The sequence below is a fragment of the Pterocles gutturalis genome, unplaced genomic scaffold (assembly GCF_000699245.1).
Source record: "Pterocles gutturalis isolate BGI_N339 unplaced genomic scaffold, ASM69924v1 scaffold23629, whole genome shotgun sequence".
In the NCBI taxonomy this organism is placed as follows: domain Eukaryota; kingdom Metazoa; phylum Chordata; class Aves; order Pterocliformes; family Pteroclidae; genus Pterocles; species Pterocles gutturalis.
In genome coordinates, this window is record NW_010128877.1 from 9453 (window position 1) to 27906 (window position 18454).

At 39.7% G+C, this 18454-nt stretch overlaps 1 protein-coding gene across 1 annotated transcript in view; it reads right to left on the minus strand.

Moving 5' to 3' along the window:
- Window positions 1–1112: 1112 nt before the first annotated feature.
- Window positions 1113–18454, minus strand: part of LOC104466387 (transcription factor 12-like) — a gene marked incomplete at its 3' end in the record, with an annotated part of 118538 nt that continues 101196 nt past the window's right edge. The window contains exons 6-8 of the mRNA XM_010079781.1: window positions 4101–4236; window positions 3906–4049; window positions 1113–1165 (exon numbers count right to left, since the gene is read on the minus strand). Coding sequence (XP_010078083.1) covers window positions 1113–1165; window positions 3906–4049; window positions 4101–4236 — 333 coding nt within the window. The remainder of the gene's footprint in view (window positions 1166–3905; window positions 4050–4100; window positions 4237–18454) is intronic.

Consider the following 18454-nt stretch of genomic DNA (forward strand, 5'->3'; position numbering starts at 1 on the left):
GACACCATCCACAGTTCAGAGCGAATACAAAACAAGAAGATCAGCCGCACGCTGCTCCCACTCCGCGACCGCTGCCTGTGCAGCGTGTTCCATTCAGCCTCTCCGGCTGTGAGTTATGACTCAGCCCAGTGCACCTGCGCCCATGTGTTAAGTACTGCCGAATAAAAGCCCAACAGCCATTTACACAACAAAGAGATGTACCCCACAAGACAGCAGCGCTTCCCCCTCCCCTCCTGTTTGTTCCGAGCAGGGGGAAAAAAAAAAAAAAATCATTCTGTCCTTCACTTCACTGGGGATTTCTCACTTCACATGGATTTTTTTTAATGCAGATTCATTTATAAACAATTTTCTTCCTTTTAAGAATAAAGCGTATTTAATACCACAAAACACCCCTCTAGCATTAGATTATCACAGCCATTAATGATTTTTCCACCAAAACCCTTCCAACCTTTTTCATCGAAGCCCTTTATTCTCGAAGGATAAATTTTCAAGCAAAGAGGGATCAACAAACTAGTTGCTTGAAAGCTTTCCTGATGCTAGGCTGAAGTTAGGAAAGGCTTAATGAAGGCTTTAAAATCCACCAGGGCTTCACAATGAACATCTGACTCGGTGATTTATGCATATTAATAACCCCAGTCCTACTGAGGCAAGCTGAGCTGTACATGTCCTCCGAATCTTAATGTCTTCAGCTCCACTGGGATTATTACAAATGTAAATTTCTAAGATTCCCAGCTATTAATCTCTGTCTGTCCTCCTGTTCAGCAACATAATGACTAATTAAACATCAAAAGACCTGTACAGGAGATCTTCTTTGACAGCTCCTGGCCCAGCTCTCTTCCCAAGAGAGGAATTCAAATGACAGGGACAAGTGGGTAGGAGCATATGAGTAAGCTACAAATCACTGCTATGAAATCTAAAAATTCCACATCCAATGTGTCTTTAGTCCTCCAGAACCACTCCCAATTACCTAGCCTGGCTGTTCAGGTCCAGCGGATAGCCTTCCTAGTGCTGAAGTTACACAATTTGCATGTATGTCAGGTAAAAAGAGCCTGATTCGAGTCTGATTTGTTTACTGTAGGTAAAAAAAAAATGTAAAAAACTGTAGTACTTACAGAAGAAGGCAAACCAGGGGGCACCTTTCTTACTTTCTTTGTCTGTAGAGGATCTGTACATAGAAAAAGCAACATTTAATCAAGCGTCAACGTTACAGATGAAAAAGAATAAATAGCTACGCTACCCAGTTTTTTCTTTCCACAATGGATTTCCTGTTTTCCAACTTCATGCATTTTTTATTCTGTGCAAATGAAATTTGTCTTTCACATCAATACAAGAATGTGCTTAAATATTTAACATACTAATGTTCTTCCCTAAAATAAAGCTTTGCTAAATAGTTACTTTCAATTCTTCCCATAAGGAAAGCAGTTATTCCTAAGAACGCTAACACAGAGGGGTACACTGGTGCCCTAAGTACGATTTTGAGATATACAAGGAGGAAAATGGGACTGATTAGCGAGAATGCTTTCCCTTTCTGCACTGCAGAGTAAACACAGAACTATCAAAAAGGCATCTAAGACATAGAATCCCAGACATGTTGAAGTATGATTTATACTCTAAAAATACTATAATGATGTAAATTTCTATAGCTTTTAGACTATACCAAGGATGTAAACAAATAGCAAATCTAATTACTTGATTACTTTTCCTAAGTAATAAAGGCAATACAACTCAAATTTGCATGTGATAGTAAAGTTGGAAGTATAACACCTGCCTCCTCCTACCAATAATTGTAATATCACCCAAGCACCCAGCAATTCCACTACCTAAATCAAGAATCTGAACCAGTTGAGTCATCTGCTAATAAAATTAATCTGAACAGTAGGCGTGCAACTTAGAAGCTAACTGATGTTCTGAAGACAAGTATCTGGCAAGATACCAGTTCTACAGTTGACCAACTGAGTCTTCAGTTAAAATACAGAATTCCTATTTTTCTATTTTTTATTGAGAACATTTAATCACCATTTGATTACACGATATGACAAGATAAAGGTGAGATAAGCGGAGAATATCTACCGGGTATCTTTACTCTGATCATTCCCCACAGGACATGTTCGAAAAGAAAAGGACTTCTGGAAGAGATATTTACCCTGCACTCAAAGTGTCACCTGGAAGGGAACACTGGTTGGTTTCAACAAACTTTAGTGGCAAATTTAAAGAGAGTCTGTTAAAATCCTGGTCAGGCAACTCGTCCTCAGGGACAAGAGACATAATTCGACTTTGCTTTAAATTCTTAGGCAGCAGTTTTGTAACCTTTAACTAGTTCATTAAAAAAAAATAATACTTCAGACATACTTTCTCAAGCCATTGGAAACAAGACGAGATAAAGGTGTACTTCCTTTTTTCACAAATTTGTAACCACCACCTGCCATGTCCTGGGGTACAGCCCCCCCCAGACTCAGCCATGGCAGAAAGAGGGGTATCCCGCTGCTACCAGCTTGAACAGGTTTGTAATCCTTGAGCTTCTCTTTCAAAGACAAAAAGAAATAGGAGGACTACTCTGAAAACACCACACTTCGCTTCATGTTGTTTAATTTAGTATTACCTGGAACTTACCAAGCTCTAGATCATTTCCACAAGAAGCTAACTTAGACACACAATCAAGCGTAGACCAGAAATCAGACCGTCTTGCTCAGCACTCTCCCCCAGTGGCTGCTTCACACCACCACCTTTCTGCCCACGGCAGTATCACTCTCTGTCCAGCACCCAAAATCATGCTCTAACAAACCCCATTATTCAAAACCACACCAGGTTACCACTATAGTTTAGTTTCTCACTAAAATTGATTAAATAGGGGCTAAAACGTAAAAACAATAATTTTAAACCCCAACTCTTTTCTATTAAAGTTCAAACACCGCTCCAAGTGGCAAGTAAAGTCACTGAATTTCCTCTTCTGTTCTTCTCAAACAGATTTGAAAATATGTACATACATATATATACACACACACATATATAGAGGTAAAGTTTAAAATTAATATTTTTATAATTAAAGATTTAAAAAACAATTTCAAGCATGTTGAGGACTATTCTAATGCCCAAGGAGTTTGCAGTTCTAGTTAACACTAGTTAAGAAACAATTTGCATTTCATAAAAATCTTATTTTGGCTAAAGTACGGTTTAAGGTATATGGTTCCAACAAACAAGATTTTATTACAGAATAGAAGCGCTACACAGAATGAGGGGCATTAAAAAAAAATAAAGATATAACTGGAGTAATCCTAACGAGGTAACACACTAACATTGAAATATGGTAGCTTTTAAACTAGACTATCAGCTTACTGTCTCTCTTTTTGTACCAACAACTTTTTTAAAAACTCACACACCCAATGATTCAGGATAGTGTTAGAGCAGCAACGATGGAACAGCTGGCTCATTCTTGATTCCCTAATTCAATAGAAAGTCTTCAGAACTATGAAATATTACCACTGATTACAACCAAGTAGGAAAATTCCATTTAAGTATCTCCAGAATAAACTATTAACACTGTCGTAGCATTACAACAATTTTTAAACAAGTTCCTGCCTGCATGTGTTGCAAGGCAGTTGATTTTAGGATAAACTACTAGTATCCAATTGCTAAGAACATTAAAGGCATGTTGAACCAATTACAATGAACTATATATTGCCCTGAATAAAGTTACTTTTAGCATATAAAAGGATAATTGTTTCCCCTTTGTGTTTTTCCCCTACTAAAAAATGGTAATGACCTTAAGGTCAGGCATTTCCAGGAGTTAATGATGGCATGGGTTAAGGGCACTCAGCTGGTCATCAGCTCCTATCCATCTGTCATTATTGCTTTCGCAATTAAGGGTGTTACTGGAGTTTCTTGTTTGTTTTATAAGCAATACTGACCATTGTTGAATTCGAACTTGAGTCCCAAAGAAAATGTTAATAATTCTGGCTTCTCTCTTACGTAACAGTTTGCTGTAATCTGAATTGCTCCGTACAGAGCAATCTCCACTATAGACAATGAATTGTCAAAGAGAACAATAAAGTCTGCAGAAATGCACCATGAAAAAAAGTTTTTAAACTCTCTATATTACTCACCAAGAGCTGGCGAGTCATGAAGTGGTCTTCGGCGCTGATTTGTGCCAGAAAACGGGTAGTAGGGTGTTCCAGGTTTTCCTGAGGATGACAGCTGACCTGGACTTCCAAGCCCCATATCTGAGCGAAGCAGACTAGACTGCAAAATACAGAGAGAAGTAAAATTAATCTCTATAACAACTCAGCTGTTAATATACCAGGCTAACAAACCATTAACTGCACATACTGCTCTTAGCATTTACAGGAATTTACTAGGCTTTCAGTGAAGGTCTTACAGTTCAAAAAATCGTTGGCTTTTTAAAATTTGTATTTGGAAAATATACTACAGCTTAATTCAGAAAGGCAGAGCAAGTTCGGCTGCGAGCCTCCAATAACCTGTATCCACTGGAGTCCAAAACATCAGAAAGAATCAATTCATACTTAAATTCTAAACAAAAATCATAATACTTTGTTTAGTTTGCAATGTACCACCTCTTCTATTACACAATATAAACATAATTGATAAAAACCGCTCAGAGTTTATAGTGTGACATTAGGTTTTAGCACATACTTAGAAATCCAGACTTATACTACATTCATAAAAACATGGAATAATTGTCCAAAAAGATAAAATGCAGACAAGAGAGATAAGACATCAGATTAATGCACAGAACATTAAAAATTATGACATTTTAAAAACTTCACACCAGCAATGTGGTTGAACTGTACCCTTTTTGTTCCCTTTCAATGCAGTAAATACAAAACCATTCTAAACTTAACGAGCACATTACATATTGTTTAGCCTCACTTTATTTGGATTTCTTCTGCGAAACTGAAATGAATATTGCTGATTTACGAGAATATAGTTTTTCCATGGTTGACACTATGCTGAGCCTTGTTTTAGCCTGAAAATCCCCAGACTTGGAGCGAAAGCCACAGAAGTGTTTGTACAGAAAACATAACGCTAGCCGGCACTAACAACGCCTTCCCCCCGCTTCGCTCCTGGCTCCTGCGCACGGCTCTCCGCAGCCAGCAGCGCTCACCCTCTGCTACACACAGCTAAAGACACTTGGCTTTCAACATCTGCAAAATCAGACAGCGCTTCCAGGTAACCACGGAACCAGCAGCCTCAGAAACAAGGGAGCTGATTTCTTCCCACGGGGCCGTTACGGAGTGCAGCCTTCCTGCTGGAAAGGGGCTCGCGCGCGGCTGCCGGACGGCAGGACAGCAGTTATGTTTCGCCTCCGTTCAAACTGCGCTAACGTGTCAATTGTCAGATGGTGCTACGACAAACTGCTGACCGGTTAACTTTATACCCAAACCACCTCGAGGTGCCACTTTCTCCTCCAGCTCCAGCGCTGCCGCCTCGCAGGGCTACCGCAGCCCAGCGCAACCACTGCTCGCGGCTCCTCACCCACCCGAGGCCAAAATCCCCTCATGCATCAACAAATGGCTTTTTTGGATTACATTCTATCATTCAAGATGGTTCTTTCTTTGTGATGACTTGCGAAAGGTGAGGCGAACTCACGCGGCTCGCAGTAAGGTACCGAATCCCTTTGTGCCCGGGGATGAGCAGAAGACCCAGAGTTCGTATAGAATTACAGACTAGATATAAAATCAGCAATAACCCCACGTGCATGTTTCCAGATAAATGGTCTTGCATCATATCACTGATGAAATTTATTTCTTTCACGTGTCTGGTGACTAATTTGAGTATGAAGATCCTAGACTGTAACTCAGACGAGTGGAATGTGGGTCACCTCCTTACAACCTCGAGGAGGGCCCCCAAGGGTAAACTATTTCTTACAAACCTATCAGACCACTTGAAGAACAAAGTTAGTAATGATTAAAAATGTTAAGGCATAAAAATAAAAAGTTTCCCCTCAACTCAATTTCTTCATTATTATTTTTCTTACAATAAAATAGGCTTTAAACCAGAACTGTTAATATAAAGCTCCTATTGAGATGAGATACCCTTGTAAGGAGCGAGGTGACCTTAAAACATACAGAAAATACATGGGGAGGGGGGAAATCTGCTTGTGAATGTTTCAAGATGTGCTAATTTCACCTCTGACAAACAATTAACAGTTTACTGTTTTGCAGAAAACATGATGATTATCACACTATCTGGCCTACCCAGTACAAGTCTGAATTTAGCCAAGATGCTATTCTAACCATTTCTCTGAGTTTTAGTGGCGAACACTGTGCGGGAAACCTGGGCAACATTTTTTCAAAAGCAGTTCCTCCAAACCAACGCTGTCCAAAAGAAGAAATGAAGCCACTTCTGCACTCAGCCCAGGAATACCCAGGACTGACTAAGACTTCTGTAGGTAGCCCGTGGGGAAGGGGAGGAAGCACTGGGATAGCTGGGATTTCACGCAGCCAAAGCAAGGTCCTGCTCACAGAATCCCAGAACCGCTGATGCTGGCAGGGAACCGCTGGAGGCCGTCTAGTCCAGCCCCTGCTTGCTCAGAGCAGCTGTCAAACACTATTAGAAACTGTGTCCCATTCATATTAAAAGACAACTCTCCCTGCTCCCCCCCACCAGCATCTCCTTCTGATCACCGGCAGTGATTTTGGAAATGCAACGGGATCCATACAGATACCATCAGAAAAAAAAAAAAAAAAAAAGAAAAAAGGGGGGGGGTAGTTCCTCTGTTCCTCTATTCATTGGGGTGGAAAGATGATAAAAAAAAATAAACCAACAACAAAAAAAAACCACCAGTAAAAACTTCTACATTCACTCCTACCAAGCCATTCCAAAAAGCTTTTTTCCAAACTCAACCTCCAGCCTTTACGTCATGACATCTGCCACCCTTGCTTTTGTCCTAAGCATTCCAGCTCTTGACATTCTCCCTGGACTCTGAATTTGAAAGCAGCGTGGCTGCTGCAACATAAAATAGGTGTATAAGTAATACCCAGTAAATCTCAAGCCATGCAACACACTCTAAAAAAGTTTCCTGATCTATTTTGTGTTTGGGCAAGAATTTTTAATTAAAGGCGGGGAAAACCCCCCAAAACCCATAACCCTCTTCTGTCATTCCCAAAATCAAATGACGCATCTGTTTAAAATTTTATAATTGTTCCTCAGTCTTCCAAAAGAAAATAAAAATAGAAGTCATTAGTTCAGCTTATTGATTTTTCTGCCTGTCTGAAGCAATTGAGAAGCAATATTGATTAGGGCTGATCCCTTCCTAAGGGCATCTGATAAAGAAAGGAATACAAAAATACCACTGAGGATAGCAAAAAAGCTTTGTATTATCAGCACCAAGCTTCTCCTGACGAAGTGCCCGAGGTCCCTGCACAGAGGCGGACCGCTTACACACAGAGCTTGCAGCATTCTCCACAGAGAGCATCCGCGCTCACTCCGAACCTCATCTGCCAAGCATGGATCCAATTACTAAAGAATAATCAATGGCTGGTTATTCTCCTGAACGCACCCGAGTCCTGCCTGCATTACTGTTATAAATAAACAGGCATCACCCTGAAAAATTTGCCTCTTTGGATATAGGCACATTTCCAGCTTCAAAATAAACAAGAATTTATATAAAGCAATATTTCCCCTAAGGAATGTGTGTTCAATAACCAACCTACCAAAAAAAAAAAAAAATCCCCAAAAAACAAAATAGAAAAAAAGCATTTATTACAATCAACTAAGGTCAGAGCAAGCCTGATTGCAAAGAGAACAGCAAAAAAGAGGTAAACATGACTGCTTCCCTTGTCAAATCCACCCCTTTCAGCAAAGCCAAGGAACAGTTCTGGCAGCCTCAGGGGAAACGGCATGGCCTGACCCAAAACATCCAGGCTTCACACCGGACAGTATCTAGACAAAGGCTTTAAACGGGTCCTCTTCCTAAAAAGTATTCTCATCAAAATGAGACGCAGGGGAATCACCTACTCAAACCCTGCAGGGTGAGGCGGGGAGAAAGGAACCCGTCTCCACGGGCTGTGTGTATTTACGCACCTCTGTCCCAGGACAGGAGCACCCTGGCACGGCAGCTGCACTCCCGTGCGTGCAGTCAGCTTCCATTCCAACTCACAAGCTTAGCAACCATATGCTTATATCAAAATGGTATGCTTGACAAAAAAAGCTCCTTACTCAACATATTTTAAAATTATTTTCAAACTGATTCTTTCAAAGAATTTGAGCATAAAAGCAAGAAAGAGTTTGACTACTTTGGACGCTCTCTTTTTCCCAGACCAACTCTACGAATCTTGAGAATCCCAAAGACACAATTCGATGCCAAAAAACCGCTCTGCCTTCAATGAACTTCTAGGACACCGGCCAGCAAAATTCTAATATGTTGGTAAACACGTCTTTGATTTTCTTACTTTGATATAAAAAAAGAAATGTGGACAAGTGAAAGCCTACAGATGTCCTTATGGCATAGTCTTTGCAGCTCTCCAGCATTTCGGCTACACACAGACAGGAAAGCCAAGCTATCCTGCAAAGTACAGGAACATTTTGAACAAACACATTCCATACCCTACACTACCATACAAAAGGTTTTACCTTTTCAAAAATGTATTTGTTATAGGCAGTTAGCCTTGTGCTTCTTGGCCTCAATATTCATTTTTTAAATGCAAATATATTAGCAAACACTCCTAAGAACCGAGATTTTCCTAGTGTAGCCACAGCCAAACTATGCAATAGTTTGATCCAAATACAACTGTGTGCCTTTACATTATTCATTATTTTCTGTCAAAAGAATACTATGGTTGAGAATAAAAGCACTAGCCCATTATATGCAGCTGATTATGAGGGGGCCATTGTGCTGGCAGAACAAGGCAGGCTGCTTTGGCAGGGAAATGAGAGCTGCAGAAAGGTAGATCTTGAAACTGCACCCCCTCTCCCCCCTCCAACTAGTCAACTAGATTTTATTTTTCCTATTTTTTTGCATTAGCTTCCTTTTCAAAAAGGTTATGCTTTGAGTCCCAGGAGGCAGGCTGTCCCTATTTGAGGCAGGAAAACTGTCTAAAGTTGGTGTTTTGGTGCTGTTGTTTTGTGTTTTTTTCTTCTTAAAAAGTACTTAAGCATTTAGTTAAAAAATTGGGAGCTTTGATACATTATTTTGTAAAAGTCAAGTAACCGGACAGCACTCATCTTGATCAAATCCTCCACCATCCCACCACAGTCGCAGACACTCGGCATGTCTCCGTTTCTCAGAATTACGCACAGCAGATGGTTAAGTGCGCTCCTCGCCCTCCTGTAAACTCGAAACGCCACACTGGGTTGAGCACAAGTTTCACGTACACGTCCCTTTAGCTCGGTGAGCATTCTGGATGACTTAAAGCATGTATAGAACATGTCTTAATATTTCCCATGTCAGATCAGCCTGGCCATTCGCATGAGCTGGTTTAAAATAACGGAACGAAATGGAGAAGTCAGACTCTGCGAAACTCACACGACTTAGCTGGGGGATTTTGCACGTTGTTACTGTGATTCCAAAGGAGAACCTAGCACAAAATTAAACCATGGATAATTGCTCAGTGAGATACCAGTACAGTACAGAGGTCTGGGCTGCAGGAAGACCGTTCACCTGAGTTCCACGTCACGCAGCTTAAGCCAAAAATACAACCAAGATATAAAGGGTTGAATTTCACTTTACTCAAGTCTCCAACCTTTGGAAACTATGATGAATATGCACTCCAAAAGAGGAGCTGAATCTGGAAAAACACTGACATATGATGTAAATTCATTTTAAATTTAAATTCTAGAGATATGTTTGCAATTATCAGCATGTTGTTAAAGAATCTCATCCTGAGAATATCATCAAATAGTAATGTGAAATACAGTGTTACCATTTTGAGAACAAAGGGACCCTGAATGAGTAATCAATAGCAACTGGCAGAAAATGAGGCATTAATTATGATCCTCTCTAGTGTTTTGTCTCAAACAAGGTTTCATTAAATATATTGTGCTAACCTGTACATCTTCAAGCTATTACCAATAGATTTGATCAGATACATTTTTGGTCTGTTTCAGGAGGAGGAACACACCAGAATTAAAAAAACAAAACGACGCCTAAAGTGTTATATGATAACTTGAGCATTTTTTCTTGATCAATTTAAAGGAAATCAGGGGTTGCTAATAAAACATCTCAGGAGAGGATTCTCTAACAACATGCTGATAATTGCAAACATATTCCTCATTTAAAAAAATACTCAGATCTTATAAACTCAATGTAGTCTCTTGAAAATTTAATTATCATCTCCTATACCTAAAGTATCATGCAGGTTTGAGAAGATAATGACAGTCATCCATCAGCTGTATCCTGCCCGTGTAATCAGGCTAATCTAGCTCACTGGAGTAACACCAGCTACCTAGGGCACGACATACTGAAGTGACGTAACAGCACGAACAAAGTAACAGACATTTCGTTTCACCGTCTTCCCAATTAATGTTAACACTGAAAACTATCAAGGTATCAACATATTCTCCTTTTACACCAAAGCTTTTCCATGAGCTGCTTATTCGACATGCACAATCTGCTGGTACGGATAATTCTGTTTATGTGCCAATATACTGAGCACAGGGACAGAGGAGGGAGAAGGAAGAAGGTTATTCAGAATTCCAGATATGGTTTTTTAAGCAGTGGGAGAAGTAAAGATTAAACACGAAGGGAAAGAAACATTTTGTATTCCTTCTGCATCGACATGCCTTTAAAGCACCCAGTTAAAGCCACTATTTCAAACGAGCCCCTTCCTTCTCCTGTGCAACCGTGGCTTCCCTGCACTGATACCGCACATTGGCAAGACGACAAATTCTGTCTTATGCTTCTAAAAGCGGCACCCTGCTGATGTTGGTGTCCAATCCCCGAGGTTATGCTGGCTCAGCTTGTCTTTGCTCATCCCCCCGGGCAAGGTATTTTTGCGTTGCTGACTGAATTCTAGGAAGGCATTACTAAGCATTGTGATTACAGGTCAGGCTCCCCTCCCTTTGCCTTTGAATCTTTCTGTTACATTATGAAAACAGTAATTTGAACAGCCTCCTTACTGTCATTAAACAAAAAGCAAAAGGTTTGTGGAGAACTGCAAGATGTCAGAAGAGAAGCAGTTGAGGGATTATTCATCTACTTTTTAATTTTTTGGTACCAGCCTTCCTGCTTTTCTCTATGATTATAAGATAGGAGCATGAGAAGTCAACGTTATAATAAAAGATTTTATGCTGAATCTTATTTACAGAAGTCAGACTATAAAGGATATTATAAAGCTCAAACTATCCTTCCATCTGTCTCTCCCTCTGCATCTTCAGCAAAACGATTTCAAAAGACTTCAGACCACTAGTAGAATGTTCCATGTATACGCTATGGGAGCTGCGCATCTCCTCTCCCACACAACCGAGAGAAAAATCTCACTCATTCTAAGCACCAAGTCAGTAACCTGTGCAGTAATCTGTGCAAATGCAAAGCCTGGGATGGGACTTTATCTCCCTGTGAAGTACAAAAGGAAGGCAAACAGGGGCTCAACATACTAGAGTAGTTATAGGCAAAAGGAATAAACATTTCAAGAAAATCCAAAGGGCAACCCAGCCCACTCAAACCAAAAGGTACGTCTGGGAGAAGAGAACTGAGTTCATCCTTTCCCCATCCTCCAATAATACCAGAAATTTGTAACTGAGAAGCATCCAGCTCTGAGACAGTAAGGTTAGCTGGAGACAAATAGGAATTGGCCAAAGAAATCGTACGTGCACTCCGTGGCAAAACGTGCTTTTCACTGCCTTGTGCAGCAATGTGTAAGATACATATATATATATATTGATTTACAGGGCATTCAGTACCTTAAATACAATCAAGCACAAACAAAAATTAAAAGGAGGCAAGAAAATTTGCCAATCTAAACAGTGTGAGAACGAAGGGCACAGAGCTGTAACAGTTTGTCTGCTTCAGACATCCAAACCAGCTCCTTGCAGAACTGCTCTCCCTTTATAAATAGCATCCCTCCCCGAACTATAACTAATTCCTAACACCTGCTACCCGCTTCATTCCGGGAGGATGTCTTCCCTGATTAACTTCAGGTGGCCACCTCCAGCTCTGGAAAAAGAAATCCAGCCTGTGCCTCATACATTTTTACTTTCTAAAAAGGTTCTGCAGGCTCCTTATCTGCCGAGTGACAGGAGAGATTTTCCCAGTAGCACAATAAGTAATTCACTTCTAATAAATCATAATCAAGAGAAAGTTAACATTGCCTGATTGTACTTGAGAAGTAAAATGAAGCAAAATAAACTGAAGCTTGGACAGTCCATCTGCCCTTAAACTATGCATCTCCGTCCCCATCCCAAGCTTTTAAGACAGTATCAGCTGGCAGAATCCAGAGTCGCTGCTTCAGTGAACATTGTGCAGCCTTTCCTTCAGAAGCCACGTGTCTTCAGAGATTGATAGCTCAGCTGTAAAAATGTGCTTTGGGGAGACACCTGATATCAAAGATGTCAGAGGAGAGGAGATTAAAAAGAGGAAATTTACAAAATAAAATCAGTTTGTCAGCTTTAAAGTTATATTGGTGTTAAAAAACCCCACACACGTACAAGCCTTAACATTTTTTGTACTTCCATAAGTCAGTATTACTTGGATCTAAACAGACATTATGTTCTCCATACTATTTGTAAAACTATCTGAGGAAGGAAGAAAACCAACTGGTGCCACTGCTTGTAGTCTTTTTAAGGCCCCACAGGTAAGAAATGTCCAGAATATCATTTATTTTTCTGACTCATTGGAAAGACCCACCTAAAGCATCTTCAAACATCCTGTCAGCAGTAAGCAAGAAAAGCTTTCTTGTTGCTGTTTAATAGATACATCAGTTTAAAAAAAAAAACAACTAAAAAAACCTTGTGAGTCCATAGCTGATGCAATCTGACACCTTTTATTAGCACCAGATTCTGAATTTATTTTTAAAACTACTAACTGGTAGCCCCTCTATAGCACCTATGCTTTTTTATAATTAGCATGTTTAAAGTACTCATATTTTTTCCTTATTGTACACAATTACACTGACATGTATATTTTATATATATGTCTAGGTTTTATTATTATTTTTAAAAGATCTAATTTCAAAACCTAGAAATTAAAAAAAAAACCCCACCTGAAGGGATCCGAGATGCAGTATCTACAAGGTGCAGCCTAACATTCTCCAGGGAGAATTATCCCCACTCTAGCATCCCTTTTGCCACAATATTACTTCCTCTATTGTCTACCACCTAGGTGTGGTCTAAATATGCCTATTTCCAATAATTTCTGAGACAACCTATTTCATTGTTCTATTACTTTAAACCGTTTCATTAGGTTTTTTTCTTTTTTAATCTTTTCAATAACACTACAATATCACAGGAGCAGATGGCACATCCTCAACACAGAGTAACTGTCTAATTATTTCCCTGAAGGAAGCCAAGGAGGGATAGAAGTCTTAGAGACAAGCAATAAAAAAGTTTCAGGATATGAACAGAATTCCTCCAGGAAGAGAGAGCTTGACAATGCAAACTCCAGACATACATCAGGTTACCCAGGAGGAAACTATCTAGTACTCACTGGCCCTACAAAGAGACACCGAATATATCTGTTCTCCACAGTTGTCCATTCTCTCACCTTCCAGCTCACTCCTCTTTGACATATAACGCCACTTGTAGAACTTGTTAGCAGTGGTGTCGTACAATGGCCCTTCTATTAAAGTAACAAACCGTCAGAAACTCAGCCAAGCACCCTAGGAGCAACTGCAGAGACACGCTGCCGTGCTGCTGTCGGGGGCTACCCCTGCAGATCGAGAAGGACTTGACTGGAAGCTTCCATACACATCTGAAGAACAACCATGGTTTAAAACGGGATGGGATGTGCTACAAACACCTTTTTCTTCTTTCCCTCCCACATTCTATGTAACAGCTGTCAGATACCACTGGAACACTACCCTAGCCCACTATTCACAACCATTCATTTCTTAAAAAATTTTTGTTCTTTCAAAACATGTATTTCAAGTTACATTTTCCATACTATTCTCATTTATGCTTCCCACCGACATTTTTATACTCTTACCTCCCAACATCTACATTTTTATGTGTATGCTTATTCTTCCAGCTCTTTAATGTTACCTGATGCTTTACTAATTAACATCAGTTCACCTTCTCCATTATACTACATATACATCTTACAATTATATACATTAAAACACTATTAATATACTTTTAAGTTGGTGTTATATGGTTGGTTATACCTAAATGCTACTATTGATACCTGTTTTCACTCTTGCTTGCATATTCCTCATCACCTCACCAGTAACACAAAAATAGCTGCCGCTTTGCCTGTGCACAATATGAGTGAGCTTTTATTTTTATTTATATTTCTGGAATTCTAGTCTTATTACACTTCTTCAACCTGTGAGATGGCTGTTAGAGCGAGCACACTCTGAGATACTCCTGTCCCCAGCACTGCAGATTTGCTCCTTACACTCGCATTCTGCTCAAACTCTTTAAAAACTTTTTAAATTTGAAAAGGGCAAATTAATGACTATGCAAAGGCAAAGCAACAGACACTTGCAAACAGTTCTTCTGGCAAAGTGACCATCTGTTAAATTGCCCAAGAAATTGGAGCTAAAGAGCATTTTGGGGGTTTACTTCAAAGTTCTTATAGCGAGTTTGTTAAGAAGTGATTTAATTTTTTTTTTTTTGCACAAAAATAAAAAAACCCCTTTTTAGTCTCCAAAGGATGTAACAGATAATAAACACAGTTTTTCATGCTTGTAAATGTATTCTTCAATACATTGCTAAATTTACAGACAACAAAATGCAAACCTTTAAAGTACCACATTAAATTGTGAAGAAAGTTATTTTTAAGTGAATAAAAAGAAGACAGGTCACAAATTTTTGCTAAAAAGCCAACAGTATGAATTCCAGCTGCTCAATACCTACACTGTATCAAATCCTGCAGTATTTTTCAGCACAAGTGAATCAGGCATATACAAATCTAGCTTTCCCTGACTGGCACCCAGATGAGGAGAATGTTTCTGTGTTGAATCATGGCAACGGTGGAAGATGGATGAGCTTCTTCCAACTTTAACAATCAGTGAGAAGCCAGCTGATTTTTTCTCCAAGGTACCTCCCAAGTAACAGAATACATTTAAAGTAATTTAAGAAACACAAAATATGTTCCGAAGATGCACAAAGGCCACTACATCTGTCTTCATATTCCAGTAAAGCACATATTTTTTACCCGATAAAGAAAAAAACTGGTAAATCCTGAAAAGTTGTCTGAAATTACGTCTTAATATGTTTACTTGAAGTATATTCCCATAAGGAGCACTAAGTATGGTGCTAATGTGCATCAAATGTTCCTGTCATACTGCAAAATTCAGGCTAATTGAATAATGCTTGATGTGCCTTACATCATGTTGCAATGATGCAATAATATGCTGCTAAATGAGTCACGTCACATTAGCTTCACAGCAATAGCTGAGCTGATGGCAACTGAAGGGAAAAGGGTGCAGCGGTATTACTGGAAACACTGATGGACCAGCTCTCTACTGGATTTTTTTCTTCCCTCATCCAAAAAATATAGGTTCTGAAGCAGCCTTAATTATTACCAATATGCATAAAACTTATATAATAATAGCAGCAGAAACGAGTTAAAAATTCATCTGCCACTACTAAAATATATAGCATATACAATGCCATATAAATTCTTCATACGCTCTCTATGTGGTATGATATACCGTCGGCTGTCTGTCCTGTCTCTGTGCAGTCCTATGTACTGTCCTATTTCACACTGTATGAAAACACACAGTAGCATATGTATATATAACATGTACTATCCAGAGTAGTGTATTTTATGCAGTGTTATATACATCATTTTACACAGACTGAGATGTATTCAGTATATACAATCCATAGCTCCTTCCAGCATTCATGGATTCTACAGGTTTATAATCAACTAAACTTTTTTCTAAATGGGTTTTATAACATTTCAAGTGCTCCACCATCATACAGAGAGTTAGAAAAATAAAGTAAATTAAGATACATGTCCTTACAGAAAGCTTACACTCTAGGCAAAAACTGGTGAGTGCCTCTGCAGCTCCTGCCTAACATCCATTACATTTAACACTCGGATTTTCTCTCCTTTCTCACACATGGGATAGTACGTGGGTCTGAAATTATTACGAAGGGAGGGTAAATGTGTTATCTCCACATGTCAAAAAATCCATAATGTCTGTTTTTCATGCATGATTGTTTTGAATTCAAACAGAACATTAAGGGGACTGTCACCAATAATTTACTATCTTCAGCCTAGCGATGCCAGCGGGGAGAGACAGGCTTGGCCGGGCACACAGAGCAGGCACTGTTAGGCGAAAGGAGCATCCCCCCGCCTCTCTGCCAATTAGCCAGGGCACTTACAGGCTCTGGGGATAAAGTTAGCCTCTGTGAAGACCCACAGAAACAATTAGAAGAATTAGTCTAACAGCTCTACATGTATTGAACATTTATCTCAATTTCACTTTGAAAATAGCGCAGATTCCTGGCTTTCTTGGAGCTCAGACCTGTCAAAGCAATGTGCAGTGACAGCTGGGTACCTTCGGATGATATTGGAAATGGGAGTCGTGCATTCAATATCTGAACTCTAATCTCATTTCTTTTACATAAGCTACAGTTTTCAGTATTAAATTACACAAATGTAAAGAAAACCCTTTTTATTGCACGAAGCTTTCTGAAAACTTCATCTATATCCAATTTAAGGTTTGTGAAAAGATGACCTTCCCAAGTCTGCAATTACACAGCCAACAGGAACGCTGGAAACCCCGCAGGAAAATCACCAACCACCCCTCCCTCCTCCAGTTCAAAGCCACAACTCGATGCGCCAAGCCCTGCAGCACTGCATTTCATTCTGATAGCAAAAGAGAGTTTTTACTTTTCTTCTAAAAGCCGGCAATTCTTTGTCCAGGTAGAAGTTTTCACATTCATCTACACTGGCTCTGCACAACCCTCCATTTGTCATCTTACCCATCCACTTAGCGTCTATATACTCTAGGAAACATTGGAGAGGAAAAAAGGCAGCAAGAGCTGGAAAGGTGCAGAAGAGAGTGAAGAGCTGTCAGAAGGAGGAAGAGCATGCAGTGAAGTACAAATAAAGCTAAAAAAGGACGATGATTCAGAACTTGATTGCAAAGCTCTGGACAAGCTCAGGTTTTAATGTAGCACCCAAGCATACACCATTACCCCTATTTAACACCAAACCACACAAAAACCACAGCTGAAGACAAATGCAGCGACTGTATCCAACAGTGCTATTGGCATGAGCAGGCCCAGTGCTAAGTGCTATACTCTGGGATGCTCCTTTTCGGCTTGCTGAAAACACCTGATGGAAATAAAACCTGAAAGTATGCACCTCCTGTTTGGTAAATTACTCATAAATTAGCCGTATTTACATTCTTGTGACTAAATGCTCTACCCGAATCACATTTCTTTACTTAAGTTGCTCAGATTTTTAAGCTACATTGAAAATCAATCACCCCAAAATTCCTCCAGCCTAAATCTAGAGCCTGTACACAGCTGCCAGTCCACACAAATCACTGCTTAGATCGTGTTCGGTAATGGGTGAGAAGCAACAGCAAGAGTCTTGAGCATTTCAGTTTACAGGGCTCTTGAAAATTTTCATTCCAACCCTCTGTAAGCTTAATAGGAAGTAAAAATTAGAACTCAGCACACATCTGCAGCAGGTTCCTAACACCATTTACACAAATGACGTGGGGAAAGAGCTTTGGTAAGAGAAGAACAGGTTGGAGAGTATTTGGAGAAGTCGGGTACTTTCAACTCATCTGTACCCAGTAAGATACTCAGAAGACTGGCTAAAAAAGAATGGGGCTGGTTGGTTTGTTTCAGGGAGGAACAAAAGCAGTGGCTTGTAATTCCTCAGCAATTTTTTTTTTTTTAATAATACTGGAAGAAAGAGACTCTAAATGCCAGAAGACAACAAAGAAGTGATATGGGTTCAGCTGGAATGAACTACAGAAAATCAATCTCATTTCCTCCTCAGCATAGGAGGTGTTTCAATGAGGCTTTTACTGCTTTCACATTTCACAGGTGCACTAAGGGACCAAGGACAACTGGAACTGCTGGAGAACAGAGCGTAGCTGTTTAAAAAACAGCAGCTAGGAGTTCGTGATCAACACTGGGCGAATGTATTAACTGAGGCTTTGCAGGCATCTGTTTTGGGCATCATTCCACCTCTTAATTAGTGACTTGGATGAAAAATGAAGACTCCATTTACTAAATTCACAAAGCAAATAACCCAGAAAGATCTGCAAATGCAGTGTAAGCCCGGCATTCAAAACTGCACTGACCAATTTAGAGAAGGCAGAAGCAATGTGTTAAGAAGTAAATACATCACTGCACATGGAAGCTGTAA